Source organism: Mus caroli, unplaced genomic scaffold, assembly GCF_978045245.1.
Source record: "Mus caroli unplaced genomic scaffold, Mus_caroli_1 scaffold_17, whole genome shotgun sequence".
NCBI lineage: Eukaryota > Metazoa > Chordata > Mammalia > Rodentia > Muridae > Mus > Mus caroli.
The window spans coordinates 28,918,059-28,932,130 of NW_028227272.1; the positions used below are offsets into that span (position 1 = coordinate 28,918,059).

At 50.0% G+C, this 14,072-nt stretch overlaps 2 protein-coding genes across 3 annotated transcripts; one reads left to right on the forward strand and one right to left on the reverse strand.

Annotated features, from left to right (window-relative positions):
- Nucleotides 1-14: 14 nt before the first annotated feature.
- Nucleotides 15-11,724, forward strand: Pigz (phosphatidylinositol glycan anchor biosynthesis class Z (Gwada blood group)). 2 transcript variants are annotated; one of them, XM_021185646.3, is made up of 3 exons: nucleotides 15-91; nucleotides 7,061-7,254; nucleotides 9,761-11,724. In XM_021185646.3, the coding sequence occupies exons 2-3, from the start codon at nucleotides 7,131-7,133 to the stop codon at nucleotides 11,317-11,319; spliced, it is 1,683 nt and encodes a 560-aa protein (XP_021041305.1). In that variant the 5' UTR covers nucleotides 15-91; nucleotides 7,061-7,130; the 3' UTR covers nucleotides 11,320-11,724. The 2 variants fall into 2 exon arrangements, with proteins under 2 accessions (XP_021041305.1, XP_029326093.1); XM_029470233.2 differs by having other exon boundaries at nucleotides 22-91; nucleotides 7,058-7,254.
- Nucleotides 11,725-13,285: 1,561 nt separating this feature from the next.
- Ncbp2as2 (NCBP2 antisense 2 (head to head)) lies at nucleotides 13,286-14,047 on the reverse strand. The gene has a single exon (XM_021185358.3). It carries the CDS (start codon nucleotides 13,958-13,960, stop codon nucleotides 13,673-13,675), a length of 288 nt encoding a protein of 95 aa, XP_021041017.1. The 5' UTR covers nucleotides 13,961-14,047; the 3' UTR covers nucleotides 13,286-13,672.
- Between the last annotated feature and the right edge of the window lie 25 nt (nucleotides 14,048-14,072).

Consider the following 14,072-nt stretch of genomic DNA (forward strand, 5'->3'; position numbering starts at 1 on the left):
GTCCTGCAGGCGCAGGGCGTTAGGGCCGCGGGTGCAGGCTTTCGCTCCAGGCGACCGGGGTAGCCAGCGCGGCAGGTGCAGCACCGCTCGGGTGAGTCAGACCCAGCCTGGGAAGAGTGGCTGGGGACGGGATGAGGGCGCAATGGGGCAGGCAACGGTGTCCACCTTTATCTTTGCCCGGAGCCTGCAGACCCGCAGGAGAGCTGAGGCTCTCGCCCGCAGCTGTCCCCAAAATGCTCTCCAGGCTATAAGAGCAGTGACCGGCAAGGATCTAGGGGGAGACAGGGGGACTCATGATGGCATTTTCCAAGGTACTTTCCAATTTAGAGCGTTGGCTTCGGTCCCAAACAGAAAGGCCTAGGTTTTCGTCCTCTTCTGTTACCAGACTTGCCTAGGGAGCCGGGGCTCCTAGGCGATTCCACAGACACACTGGGGTTCAGTGTCTCCGTCTATAAAACAGCAGCAAGGTCCCATAAATTTTAAAACGCAGCAAAGTGTGGGGAAAGCTGTCTATGCACACTGAGTGATCCCCTAATTTTAGCCAGGAAAGTCAAATCAAGTCTGCCTTTCCCGCTAGCAGTATGAGACCCAGGGGTCCCATGAGGGCAAGGACAAGAGAAAGGGGACCCCGTGGGCCTGCGCAAAGCTTCTTTGTTGGTGGTCTTTGCAACATGCATCATCATGGCAGGGACAGTTGCTGTTTTCTGTAAAGAGGAGGTCCTCCCCGTGTCCTCAAATGTCACTCTTCTCCAGAAGCCTTTACCCCAAACTATTGAGAATCTCTGTCAAAGAGGCCAGGGCCTTGAATCTTCCCAGTACAAAACAGTTTTCATTATCTGGCCTGGAACTGCGAGGGTCCGGAGAGTTAAATGATATGCTCCGGTCAGTGGGGACCCGTCGCTCTCTTCCACTATTAAACACTGATGCGTTTAACGCTGGATGTTGTATTTCGTGTTAATCAAAGAACAAACGTGTCCCTTCTAGCGAACAAAAAAGGAGGCTGCCGACCCTAATCTTGCAGTACTTTAAAGGTAGAGACCCTGCCCAGCTCAGTGCAGCCTCAGGGTTAAGGCGAGGGTGAACGAAATGCCAGCAAAAAGAAACATGGATTTAGGAGAGTTATTCTCATTCCATGCCCGATTTGGATCCTGGAAACTGAGAGATTCCTAGCCTTGACGGAGCAGGAGCACAGGGTGGTCGTGCTGGGGTCCTCCCGCGGTGTTAACAATTCCTTCAAATGCAAAGTCCAGGAGGGGGTGGGTTCTAAGGATCTCCGCACATCCCATTGGCCAGGACCCGGCCGGGGGCTCTGTCAGGAAGAAGCTTCAGTTTGGGCTTTCCTTGGGCTGAGCCACACAGGATTGCAGCCCCCAGAGCGGGTATGGTGCTGTGCACGTTGGGCATCTGAGAAACACTAGTCATCAGGAAGCAGACCCAGTCCCTGACTCAGCTGTTACTCTCTTGCTTCCTCTCTTCTCCCGTCGCAAAGATGTGACTTCTTCCCCAGCCTCCCCCAACCCGTACCACCGCGTTGTGGTACCCCTGCCACGGATGTGATTCCTCCCTGATGCCTGCCCCGCACCATGGCAAGCCGGTAGTCCCCAACTTCTTGGTCATCACGTCCACTCCCCCACTCCATAGTCTTATCTCTACATCCTGGGAGGGGTCCCTTTAACCCAACATGTCCCCTCGGCTTTCTGGGAGACTCTCAGACAGGGGACTGCGGGAGCCGCAGGATTTGGACCCCGAGCTCAGGGCAGCTGTGTGTTCAGTTGCTTGAACCAGGAGTCTAACTCCCTTTGGGTGGTTTGCCACGCCCCCGGCGTTGGCTCCGCCTCTTTGGATGTCCGCGGGAGACCTCTAAGACCACCTCTGTGACCTGGCATAGACAGTCGGTCAAGCCGCTGGTCACCAGGAAGCTAATTTACAGCTGAGATGAAAATTGGGGGTTTGAAACTGAATGCTGAGTTCGAGGCCAGCCTGGTCTACAGAGTGAGTTCCAGGACAGCCAGGGCTACACAGAGAAAACCTGTCTCGAAAAAAGGCCAAACCAACCAAACAACAACAACAACAACCCCCCCCCCCCAAACAATGCTGTCTCACTACCAGCAAGTAACAGGGGAGGGACTCGAACCCCAAGTTGCTCGATGCCACAGCTGCCTTTAACCTCCATGCTATCAAACAATGGCAGCAACGGTAAGAAAAAAAAACACTTTGAGAAATGGTTCAGAATAGAAGGGCTATTTAAAAACAAAAACAAGCAAAAACAATTCAGTCATGGTGGGATGAAGAATGAGAACCAGTTTCGAGGAATGACTAAAGCAAAGTTGGTATGGTGTAGTGAGGGATGAGAAGGAAAGAGCCAGAGTAGATTTGTTTGGGAAGATGAGGCACCACTGAGCTGGCTGTGCCCAAGGTGGTACAGAGAGCTGCTAGACAGAATACAGGCGCCTCTGGAGACAACCAGGTGTGGCCCAAGCCCTTGTTTTGCCACCTTAACGATTTTGTTAACTAAAGCCAAAAGCCCGTAGCTTCTTTATAAGTCGAAGCTGGAGATATGGCTCAGTGGCTGAGAGCTTTTGTTGTATTTGTTGCTCTTGCAGAGGACCGTGATGGCTCTAAGTTGGATCTCGGTGGATCCTAGCCAGGCATTACTAGTTGGGGAATATCAGCCCAGCAAGGCAAAGAAATGATGAGTGACCAGAAAACTTCCAAAGTATAGTGTACCCAGCACTCACAGGGTGACTCACAACTGTCCATTACTCCAGTTCTGGGAGATCCTACGCCCTCTTCTGGCCTCCATGGGTACTGCACACACAAGGTGCACAGAAACTCATGAGAACAAAACATCACATTTTTTTGTTGTTGTTGTTGTTGGTTTTTGGGGTTTTTTTTGTTTTGTTTTGGTTTTTGTTTTATTTTATTAGATTTTTCTTCATTTACATTTCCAATGCTATCCCAAAAGTCCCCCATACTCCCCTACCCACCCACTCCCATTTCTTGGCCCTGGTGCTCCCCTGTATTGAGGCATATAAAGTTTGCAAGACCAATGAAAGTTTGCAAGACCAATGCAAGACACATGTTTTTAAAGGGGGCAGGGGATGATGACATGGTTAAAAACTGTGAGAATGAATGAAATACCGAGCAGGGCATGGAAGCGTGCACCTGTAGCTCCAGCTAGTTACCCAGCTGAAGCAGGAGCTACCAGAGCCCAGCCTGGACACTAATGAAACACCATCTCCTAAAACAAACATAAAAGAGATCATTTAAGACTGGGGGCAGGGGGCGGGGTGTGTGGAGAGATGGCTCAGTGGTTAAGAGCACTGAGTTTCTTTCCAGAGGACCCGGTTCAATTCCCAGCACCCACACGGCAGCTCACCACCATCTGTAATTCCAGTTCCAGGGGATTCAACATTCACACAGACAACTATGTAGGCAAAACACCAATGCATATAAAATAAACATAAATATATAACTAAAAACAAAAAACAAAAACATAACGCCTTTAATCCTAGCACTTGGGAGGCAGAGGCAAGCGGATTTCTGAGTTCGAGGCCAGCCTGGTCTACAGAGTGAGTTCCAGGACAGCCAGGGCTACACAGAGAAACCCTGTCTCAAAAAAAAAAAAGGAAGGTTTACTTTCTTCACCTGCTGGCACTCACTTGCTGGTACATCTGCTGGAATCCATTTCTTCAGGATTCCAGCTTCTACAGAAGCCCAGCTGAAACAACTACCTCATGGGACTGAAAAACTACTGGATTCTTGGACTTCCTATTCACAGCTGCCCATTGTTGGGTTAGTTGGACTGCAGACTGTAAGTCGTTCCAATAATGTCCTTTAATATACCGAGACATCCCATAAGCTCTGTGACTCTAGAGAACCCTGGCTAATTCACTTGACTTGAGTAATGTGCTGAACCCTGAATAACCTTCATGACCAGGGAGGCACAAATTATTTGGATCAAACCATTCAGGTTTAGTTCATGCCTAGATCTAGGGTTTAGACTCTGTCTTGATTTCTTTTTCTGATGCTGTGATAAAAATGCAAACGCAGTTTAATGGGCAAAGCATTTATTGTGGCTCACGTTCAAGGGTAAAGTTGTCCTGGTGGGGAAGTCAAGGCTGCAGAAACTGGAGGCAGCTGGCCATATCACACTTACAACCAGAAAGCAGAACACGCAATCAATCTGCTCAGGCCCCTTTCTAAATTTATACAGTTCAGGATCCCAGCCAGGAAATGGTGCTGCCCAAAGTGGGCAGGCCTTCCCCACTGAGTTAATACAACCAAGATAATCCCCAGACTCTCGTTTTCCAGGTTAGTTACAGGTTCTGGAACCAAAAGTTTTACACTATCACATTATCAAATCCCAAACCACATGTCTGAGCGCTGGTGACAGGAAGTGCAGGCATAGTGCTCAGTGGACATTCAAGGAGGGCGAGCTGCGTAGAAGTAGACAAATGTCCTCGAGTTGGATGTCTTCTGTTCCTGAAGGACCCAGATTGTTCTTACAATAGTGCCAAGAGCCCTGTGATATTAACTGTTACTGTGAACTTGGCATTTATCTTCCCCAGAGATGTGACTCGGGTATATAGTTCCCCCATGCCATAGACTCCAACTCTCTCTTTATTTCAGTTCCCATCCCTTACAAATATGGATTCCAGAGTGTGGGCAAGTTGTAGCTGGGTCTGGTGGTAGCAATTAGGAGCCTGAGGCAGGAGGATTGTTCTGAGTGCAAGGCCAGCCAAGGTTGTAGAATGAGGCTTTCGAGGAAAGGAGTCAGTATTAAAGCATGTGCAAGGTCCTGAGTTCAATCTCTATCACTAACTTGGCCTGCCCCTCCCCCACTCCCCACCCCACCCCCGAAAACAGCATGACAGTTCAAGCCTGAAGCTGAAGCACGATTGCTATGAGTTAGAGGTCAGCCTGGGCTACTTAGTAAGGCCCAGGTAATCCTTAGCTACAGAGCTGGACCCTATCTTGATAAAACAAAACAAACCAGTGTGTAGAAGTTAGAGGGAATGGTTGGGACCCACTTGGGGTCCCATGTTTTCAGAAGTTCAAAAACCAGTGCCATGCTGGTTGGCAGATACAGCTGGTGACAGGGGATGGCTGTGAAGTCCAAGCTCATGGTGTTCTCTAGTCCTACTAGCAAATATCGTATTTGATATAGATCATGTTTAAACCCGTGAACAAGAGTGGACCAACAGAGAACTGGCCTTGCTGCTTCTTATAGGCTCTAGATCATAATTATGAAGACTAAGAAACCTGGAGAATGAAGGAGCTTATGGTGTAACCTCCAAATTTAATACCAAGGCCCTGAATCTGGGTCCAAACGGGATGGGAGTGCTGGTTTAAGAGCCACTGTCTGAAGCCCAAGGAGCAGACACTCCAAAGCCAGGAGACAGTGGGTGACCACCTCAGGAGGAGAAAGCAGAGGCAGACGGTGGTGGCTCATGCCTCTAATTCCAGCACTCAGAAGAACACAGAATCAAGGGGATATATGTGAGTTCAAGGCCAGCCTGGTCTACATAGTGAGTGCCAGCCAGCCAGGGGTACACACACACACACACACACACACACACACACACACAGAGAACAAATACACTCTTTCCCTGACCACTCATTCCTCTGGGTCTTGGACTGTAGATACAGAGATACTTCCTCCTGAATTCCCTTTAATCCCAACGATGGCAGCCATTTAATTCTAAGGAAGAATTCATATAGGGACACAGACAGAGCAAGCAGTCAGGAAGAAAGCAGAAAGGAAGTGCATTCCTCAGAGTGGAGCAGACCCAGCCCTGACTCCACAGCAAAGGGCTGCCTCTTGTACCAGGACTTGCAAATCTCAGTATACTGCATCTCCTCCCCTTGTCGGTCTCTGGGCTTTGAAGAGCAGTGGATGCTTCCTGGAAGAAGTGGGGGTTTTCCTAGAAACCACCCTACCCCACAGCTCAGCCTGATACAATTGCAGGAATATGTGTAAGGGTGCCACAGCCATACAGTTGAGCAGCTGACTATGGGAAGGGTAAGAGTGCTTGCAGAATATGTGCAAAGGTGTAACTCTCCCAAAGGCTGAGCCTTTACTAGGGAAAGGATAGTGATGTCTGCGCCTGCTCCTGGAGGTGGGACTCTTCCTGGGAGTGGCACTTTTTGGGATCCCTCCAGCTCCTGCTGGGTAGAGTCCTACCCTTCCTATCAGGTCTGTCTCACATAAGCATCTTATTTATCTTCTTCAGTTTACCAACCTAACCCTCTTCTAGCCCTAGCTTGCTTGCTTGCTTGCTTTTTTTTTTTTTTTTTTTTTTTTTTTTGAGACAGGGTTTCTCTGTATAGCCCTGGCTGTCCTGGAACTCACTTTGTAGACTAGGCTGGCCTCAAACTCAGAAATCCACCTGCCTCTGCCTCCCAAGTGCTGGGATTAAAGGTGTGCGTCACCACCGCCTGGCTAGCTTTCTTTTTCTACTTATGTATTTTATTATTTTCTGTGAATGAATGTTTTGCCTGCATGGGTGGTACCATGTGTGTGCCTGGTGCTGGAGGGAGTCAGAAGAGGTTGTTGGACGCTCCGTGACTGGGGTTACAGGGGTTACAGTAAGCTGCCTGTGAATGCTGGGACTCCGACCTTGGTCCTTTAAAAGAACAAGCGCACCTACCCACCCCTAACATTCATTTTAACTGTAGTCTTCTTCTTCTTCTTCTTCTTCTTCTTCTTCTTCTTCTTCTTCTTCTTCTTCTTCTTCTTCTTCTTCTTCTTCTTCTCCTCCTCCTCCTCCTCCTCCTCCTCCTCTTTCTCCTCCTCCTCCTCTTCTTCTTCTCCTCGTCTTCCTCCTCCTCCTCCCTCCTCTTTTTCTTCCTCCTCCTTCTTCCTCCTCTTCCTCCTCCTTTTTTTGATTCCTAGGGTGGGTTAGAACTTGAAATCTTTCTGCATCAGTCTCTCAGATGCTGGTGTTTCAGATGTGCACCAATCACATCTTATCATTACCATTTTTATGTTGAGTGTCTTCAGATAGGTTGTAGTATAGTCTGTGTTATAATAACTGACAAATGTCACTCCCAGCAGATGTAGATCTCCGGACTGGCACCCGTGAGAACTGTGACAGACTTTTCAGTCCTGTGCCTGACAACTTGATATGATGGTGGCAGCCAGGGTGATTTGGGGTAGCCTCAGCCTGCTTCGTGTCTTATGGTGTCTCCTTCCCCAGACTGGCTACATACACCCAGATGAATTCTTCCAGTCACCTGAGGTCATGGCAGGTAAAACTCCCACATGCTCTTAAAAAGATTGGTAGGAGCAGTCGATATTTGGTGGGGAGGGAAATGCATGCGTGGATGCATGAACTGGCAAAGTTGCAGCCTCTCTGGGATTAGAATTTGAAGTGGAGAATTCACATTTTTCTCACCTTCTGGATGATGTTTATGAAATGCCAGCCCTTTCCATGTTTTCCTGCTTGGACCAACAGAACGATGGTTTCCCTCAGGATGTGACCGACAGAATGAAAGTCGTAAGGCTGCTTAGTGTAGGCTCAGGAAGACGGGGCTCCTCCCTTAAGACCATGTTTATTAGTCACACATATACACTTTTATTCTTTATTTTTCTCCTTCTCTCTCTCTCTCTTTTTTTTTTTTTTGGTTTTCGAGACAGGGTTTCTCTGTGTAGCTCTGGCTGTCCTGGAACTCACTCTGTAGACCAGGCTGGCCTCGAACTCAGAAATCCACCTGCCTCTGCCTCCCAAGTGCTGGGATTAAAGGCTTGCGCCACCACGCCCGGCTCTTTTTTTTTTTTTTTTTAAGACAGGGCTCTCTATGAAGCCTGGGCTGTCCTGCAGCTATGTAGACCAGGCTAACCTCAAACTCAGTAAGATTATCCTACCTCTGCCTCCTGAGTCCTGCAATTAAAGATTAAAGATTTGCAACCACCATCCAGGCTCACCCTCTTTTTTTTTTTTTTTTTTTTTTTTTTTAAGATTTCTTTATTTATTTCATGTATGTGAGCACACTGTAGCTGTCTTCAGACACACCAGAAGAGGGCATCGGACCCCATTACCGATGGCTGTGAGCCACCATGTGGCTGATGGGAATTGAACTCAGGACCTTTAGAAGAGCAGTCAGTGCTCTTAATCACTGAGCCATCTCTCCAGCCCCCACCCTCTTTTTTGAGACAAGTTTTCAGGCAACCCAGGCTGACTTTGAACTGGCTATCACCATGAACCCCTGATTCTCTGGCCCCAACTTTTGAGGTGCTGTGGCCTCTGGCAGGTACTACCATGCCTGGTTTATGCTGTGCTGGGGAGTGAACCCAGAACTTTGTGTACATGGGGCAGGCTTTTTTTTTTTCTATAGACAGGTCTCTCAGTCTGGGCTTGCTCTTAAACTCATGACAATCCTCTTAGAAAGCCTCCTGAGTACTGAGAGTCGTAACACACACACACACACACACACACACACACACACACACACACACACACTGTTATACATCTCTATCCCACCGGTCAGAAGATATCACATGACCATATCTAGCCACAAAAACAGCCTGGAGATAAACATCTTTTTATTCTGGCTATGTGCCGAGCTAACAGACTAAAGGAGAAAAGTTCAAAGACAGTTGGCTTGTTCTGTTTTTCTTGCTTGTTTGATACAGTACCTCTCTCTACAGCTAAGGCTGGCCTCAAACTCACTGTGTAGCCCAGGCTGACTCAGCAGTCCTCCTGACTCAGCAATGCCCCCACCAAATGTCACAAGTGTCCACCTGCACACTCAGCTTCAGGACTGGGAGACGGTCACCTAACTTTGCCACAGGGTTCAGCAGGTAGATTTGAACTGTCAGTTGGAAAATTCATACCCCTTTCCTGTATTTATTTCGAGATAAGTCTCTCCCACACGGTGTAGGCTAGTCACAAACTCACGATATAATCTTAAAACTCTTGATCCTCCAGCCTCCGTTTCTCAAGCCCTGGCATTCCAGGCATGTGCCAGCATACCTGGCTTCCAAGCTCATTCTTTTTTTTTTTTTTTTTTTAAATTAGGTATTTTCCTCATTTACATTTCCAATGCTATCCAAAAAGCCCCCAATACACTCCCCGCCCCACTCCCCTACCCACCCACTCCCACTTTTTGGCCCTGGCGTTCCCCTGTACTGGGGCATATAAAGTTTGCAAGTCCAATGGGCCTCTCTTTCCAGTGATGACCGACTAGACCATCTTTTGATACCCAAGCTCATTCTTGTCGGCAGAATTGAATTCATTTTTTAAAAAGATTTATTTATTTATTATATAAGTACACGGTAGCTGACTTCAGACACACCAGAAGAGGGAGGCAGACCTCATTATGGGTGGTTCTGAGCCACCATGTGGTTGCTGGGATTTGAAGAGCAGTCAGTGCTCTTAACCACTGAGCCATCTGACCAGCCCAGAATTGAATTCATTTAAGGGAACTGCGTTCGTTCTTTCCCTGCTATTAGCCCTCTCATGCTTAAACCAGCTGAAACACATAAAATCCTTTTCCTGTTTTGTGTCTTTGCCTGTCTCCTCTGCATCCAGGTGGAAGCTCTCTGCTGTTAAAGAGCTGGGGAGAGAGGACAGGCCACCTGAGACTCCCACACAAAGTAGCTCATTGATTGAGCACTAAAACCCAAGCGGTGCGATGCCCGTTATTGTGCGGGAAGTGTCCACCAGGGGGCCTTGCAATCCTGCCGATAACCCAGAACGCGAGCCCGCACAAGCCTAAGCTTGGAACTGGCTCACCCCTGCCTCTCTCTCTGCAGAGGACATCCTGGGTGTGCAGGCTACACGGCCCTGGGAATTTTACCCCAGCAGCTCCTGCCGCACTGTGGTCTTCCCACTGCTGACCTCTGGCTCTACCTTCTGGTTACTCAGGCTCTGGGAAGAGCTGGGGCTCTGGCCTGGTCTGGTGAGTGGCTACATGCTGCTGGTGGGGCCCCGATTCCTTCTCACCGCCCTCTCCTTTGCCCTGGACTGGGCTGTGTACGATCTGGCCCCGTTGTGGGGGGCAGATCGTTGGAATGCCTTGTGCCTGCTGTCTGGTTCCTATGTCACCCTGGTTTTCTACACAAGAACCTTCTCCAACACCATCGAGGGACTGCTCTTCACCTGGCTGTTGGTGCTGGTGTCCCCTGGTGTGGTAAGGAGTCCTACATCAAAGAAGCCTACCCCAGGTCCACTGTGGCACAGATATCTTCTTGGTGCTATCGTGGCTGCTGGCTTCTTCAACCGGCCAACCTTTCTAGCCTTTGCTCTGGCCCCCCTCTCTCTCTGGGGCATCCATAGAGCTTCAGAACTTGGTGGCATCAGGGCCCTGATCCAGGAAGCCCTGGTGCTGTTGCCAGGGGCTGCTCTTGCTGCAGTGCTGTGTGTATCCACGGACAGCTGGTACTTCTCCAGCCTCTCGAGATCCACAGGCGTCTTTCTCACACCTGCCAACTTCTTGTACTACAACCTGGACCCTCAAAACCTTGCAAGGCATGGCACACACGCACGGCTCACTCACCTGGCAGTCAATGGCTTCCTGCTCTTTGGGGTGTTGCATGCTCAAGCTCTGCAGGCTGCATGGCAACAACTCCACGCCTGCCTCCGTGCATCCCCACAAACGGGCCTCTCGAGGGTGCGGGGTGCCGGGGGTCTGTTGTCTAGCTCCAAGTCTTATCTCCTCCTCTTCTACTTTACACCCCTGCTCCTGCTTTCTGCCTTCAGCCATCAAGAGGCTAGATTTCTGATTCCCCTCCTAGTCCCTCTAGTCCTGCTGTGCAGTCCACAAACCCAACCTATACCCTGCAAAGGTACCCTGGTCCTCTTCAACATCCTGGGCGCTCTCATCTTTGGCTGTCTGCATCAGGGAGGTCTGGTACCTGGCCTGAAGTACCTGGAGCAGATAGTCCACACGCCTGATCTCTCAGGCACGACCACCCACTACACACTTCTCTTCACACACACCTACATGCCTCCCCAGCACCTCTTACACCTCTCAGGCCTGGGATCACCCGTGGAGGTGGTAGACATGGGTGGGGCTGAGGATGGGGTCCTGTGTCAAGCCCTGAACAACTTCAGCAGACAACCTGCCTGCCAACTGGCTGGTGAGCCGTGGCCCTGTCGACTCTTTGTGGTAACTCCTGGGACCAACAGGCATGCTCTGGAGAAGTGCCGTTTTCCCCTCAAGAATGAGACTCTCTTGTTTCCCCACTTGACCCTGGAGGACCCTCCAGCCCTGTCCTCTCTGCTCAGTGGGGCTTGGAGGAAGCACCTTAGTCTCCATGTCATAGAACTGGAGATGCCTGTGGTGACAAAACAGCCCAAGGCTCAGCCATAGAAGCCACTCCACCTTCTACACAGGCTGCTGGGCTGGGACATTGGAACAGGAGCCCCGCTGCTCTCTCTTCTGGGCACAACCTAAGGTTGTTTTAGGCGAGCCCACATTCCTCTCCCTTAGACAACCAAAGATCTGACCAGTCATGGTCCCAATAGCATGGGCACCTGTCTGCTTCTATGCCATTATTTCCAATCACTGTCATGTTTAAAATATATAGTAGCACCTGGTTATGAAAGACAATCAATGGCTGCTGACATTCCTGAGTGGCCTCCCCCAAATTTTCCACAATGTCTGACTTCTGCTACCGTGACGATCATTTGACTTCCAATCTGGCTTTCTAGAGAGACAAAGACAAAGTGTGATGAAGTAGACAATGGATGGCTCACATTCAGTTCTAGTCAGTCTTCAACTCACATAAGAAAGCGCCTTCCACCCGGGCATGGTGGCGCACGCCTTTAATCCCAGCACTTAGGAGGCAGAGGCAGGTGGATTTCTGAGTTCGAGGCCAGCCTAGTCTACAAAGTGAATTCCAGAACAGCCAGGGCTATACAGAGAAACCCTGTCTTGAAAAAACAAAATAAATAAATAAAGCGCCTTCCACTCAGCCAACCTACCACCCAATCTTACAGCAGATCAGAGAGTCCAAAAATCCGTGCCATTTCCAGGGCCCACAGCACACGTCTCCTAGACTGATAAACATGTCTCTAGAAGGCTCTTTAACTAGGAAGCAGTAGCTGTCTGTTTCATGGCGCTTTGGTGCCTGTGGACTCAGTGTTTGGCTGTTACCAAAACAAGCCATTCTAGAACGTGCTCTCCTATCCTCTCCTACTCCTTGTCCTGAGTGGTGGTGGAATTCCCCAGCCATTCTCCCAAAAGAACGACTGGGGGATACAGCTCAGTGGTAGCCTGCCTGTTTAGCATGCTCAAGGCTGTCAGCATAATCCCCAGCACTGGAGAAAAAAAAATAATCATTCTTCCAGAAAGAAACCTTTTCAGCACTGCTGGAGGCTCTCTCAGCCTGCCCCAGTGGGAACTGAGAACAGACTGCTCAGAATCTGGAACCCAGTCTAAAACCTTTCCAATAGCTTCAAGTCTTGTAGATACTAAGATTAACTGACTAGCCTAAATACAAAGGCCCAGAAACTGGGCTAGGAGTCTCAAAATGACAAGGCAGGATGCATGCATGGATGTCTGTCTTAGTCAGGGTTTCTATTCCTGCACAAACATCATGACCAAGAAGCAAGCTCGGGAGGAAAGGGTTTATTCAGCTTACACTTCCACACTGCTGTTGATCACCAAAGGAAGTCAGGACTGGGACTCAAGCAGGTCAGGAAGCAGGAGCTGATGCAGAGGCCATGGAGGGATGTTACTTACTGTTTTGCTTCCCCTGCCTTGTTCAGCTTGCTTTCTTATAGAACTCAAGACTATGAGCCCCGGGATGGCACCACCCACAATGGGCCCTTCCCCCTTTGATCACCACCTATTGTGAAAATGTCTTACAGCTGGATCTCATGGTGGCATTTCCTCAAGGGAGGCTCATTTCTGTGTGATAACTCCAGCCGTGTCAAGTTGACACACACAACAAGCCAGTACAATTACTAATCACAGTTCAGTTAGCTGACCATAGTGAGTAACCCAAACTGAACTTCAAAATGGGGAAGAAAAGAAACGTCATGTGCTATGGGATCAGCGGCCTTAATGCTTAGTGGTGAGAGAAAGGGCAGTTCCTGAGCTCTAAAGTGGAGGGAGTGACCAATAGTCCCTGGGCTCTCTACACTCTGCAAGGCTTTGGGCTACTTGGAAAGTGGCCTCCATTTCTTCACAGAATGGGATTTTAAGTCACAAGCCACACAGATCGAGAAAGCAAATACCAACACAGACGCTTAACGCGTTAACTATCATTAGCAAGATCTTAGAGTCCCCCGCATTCCTCCTTGTCTGAGAAATACCACATTCAGACTATTAATCAGCTTACACATTTAATGAAGGATTTTGGCAACCTCGGGGTTGTCGTTCCATTTACAAGCTCCCCTGGTATTCTCCTGCACCAGTGCAGATGCAGCAGCAGGAATTCGGCTTCAGTCCTGCTTGCAGACGGCAGGCTTGCTTTCTGATTGTCCATGACTCTCAGTCGTGCTATGTTATGGTCTAGATTCTCTATCACTGATGGGCCTCGAGGTCTTTAAGTCTGCAGGACTACCGGGCACACGTCCATTTGACTTTAGGCATCTGTAGGGCAATCCGAGTTAGGATTCGAAGCAGCGTCCTGGAGATGACTCGTGACTGCTGAGGTCGGTGTAGATCACTGAAGGGACGGGTACGTGACCTCGGCCCGGGAGGGTCCAGTCCGTGCTTACGCTTTGGCGCCCGGACCCTTCTGCTGCCCTGGACGGTCCCGGAGGCCACGGCGGAGTTCCTCGGTGAAAGTGTCCTTGAACCTCACGACTCGGCGACGCAGGGCACCGGGGGGCTGATCCGCGAGGGCGCGCAAGCGGCGGGCTGCATCGTGGCCGCGCAGCTGTAGCTGTAGCAGCGCGAAGGCTGTGAGCTGCGCCGCCCGCCGGATGGGCCGCGACTCGGACAGCCGCTCCACCAGCTGCGGGTTGTGCAGCAGGGCCGCCAGCAGCCGCCGGAAGATCATGGCTCTCCCCGCGCCACGGAACCCGAAGCTCGCTGCCCTCGCCTTCCGGACGGCCACGCCCGACGACGGACTAGCCGGCGCTGCATGATGACGACACGACTGGCCCCGTGGT

Coding starts and splice junctions, on each gene's coding strand:
- Pigz (XM_021185646.3), top strand. CDS start 7,131: ATGATGGTGGCAGCCAGGGTGATTTGGGGTAGCCTCAGCCTGCTTCGT. Junction 7,255..9,760: donor GTCACCTGAGGTCATGGCAG/GTAAAACTCCCA, acceptor CTCTCTCTGCAG/AGGACATCCTGGGTGTGCAG.
- Ncbp2as2 (XM_021185358.3), bottom strand. CDS start 13,960: ATGATCTTCCGGCGGCTGCTGGCGGCCCTGCTGCACAACCCGCAGCTG.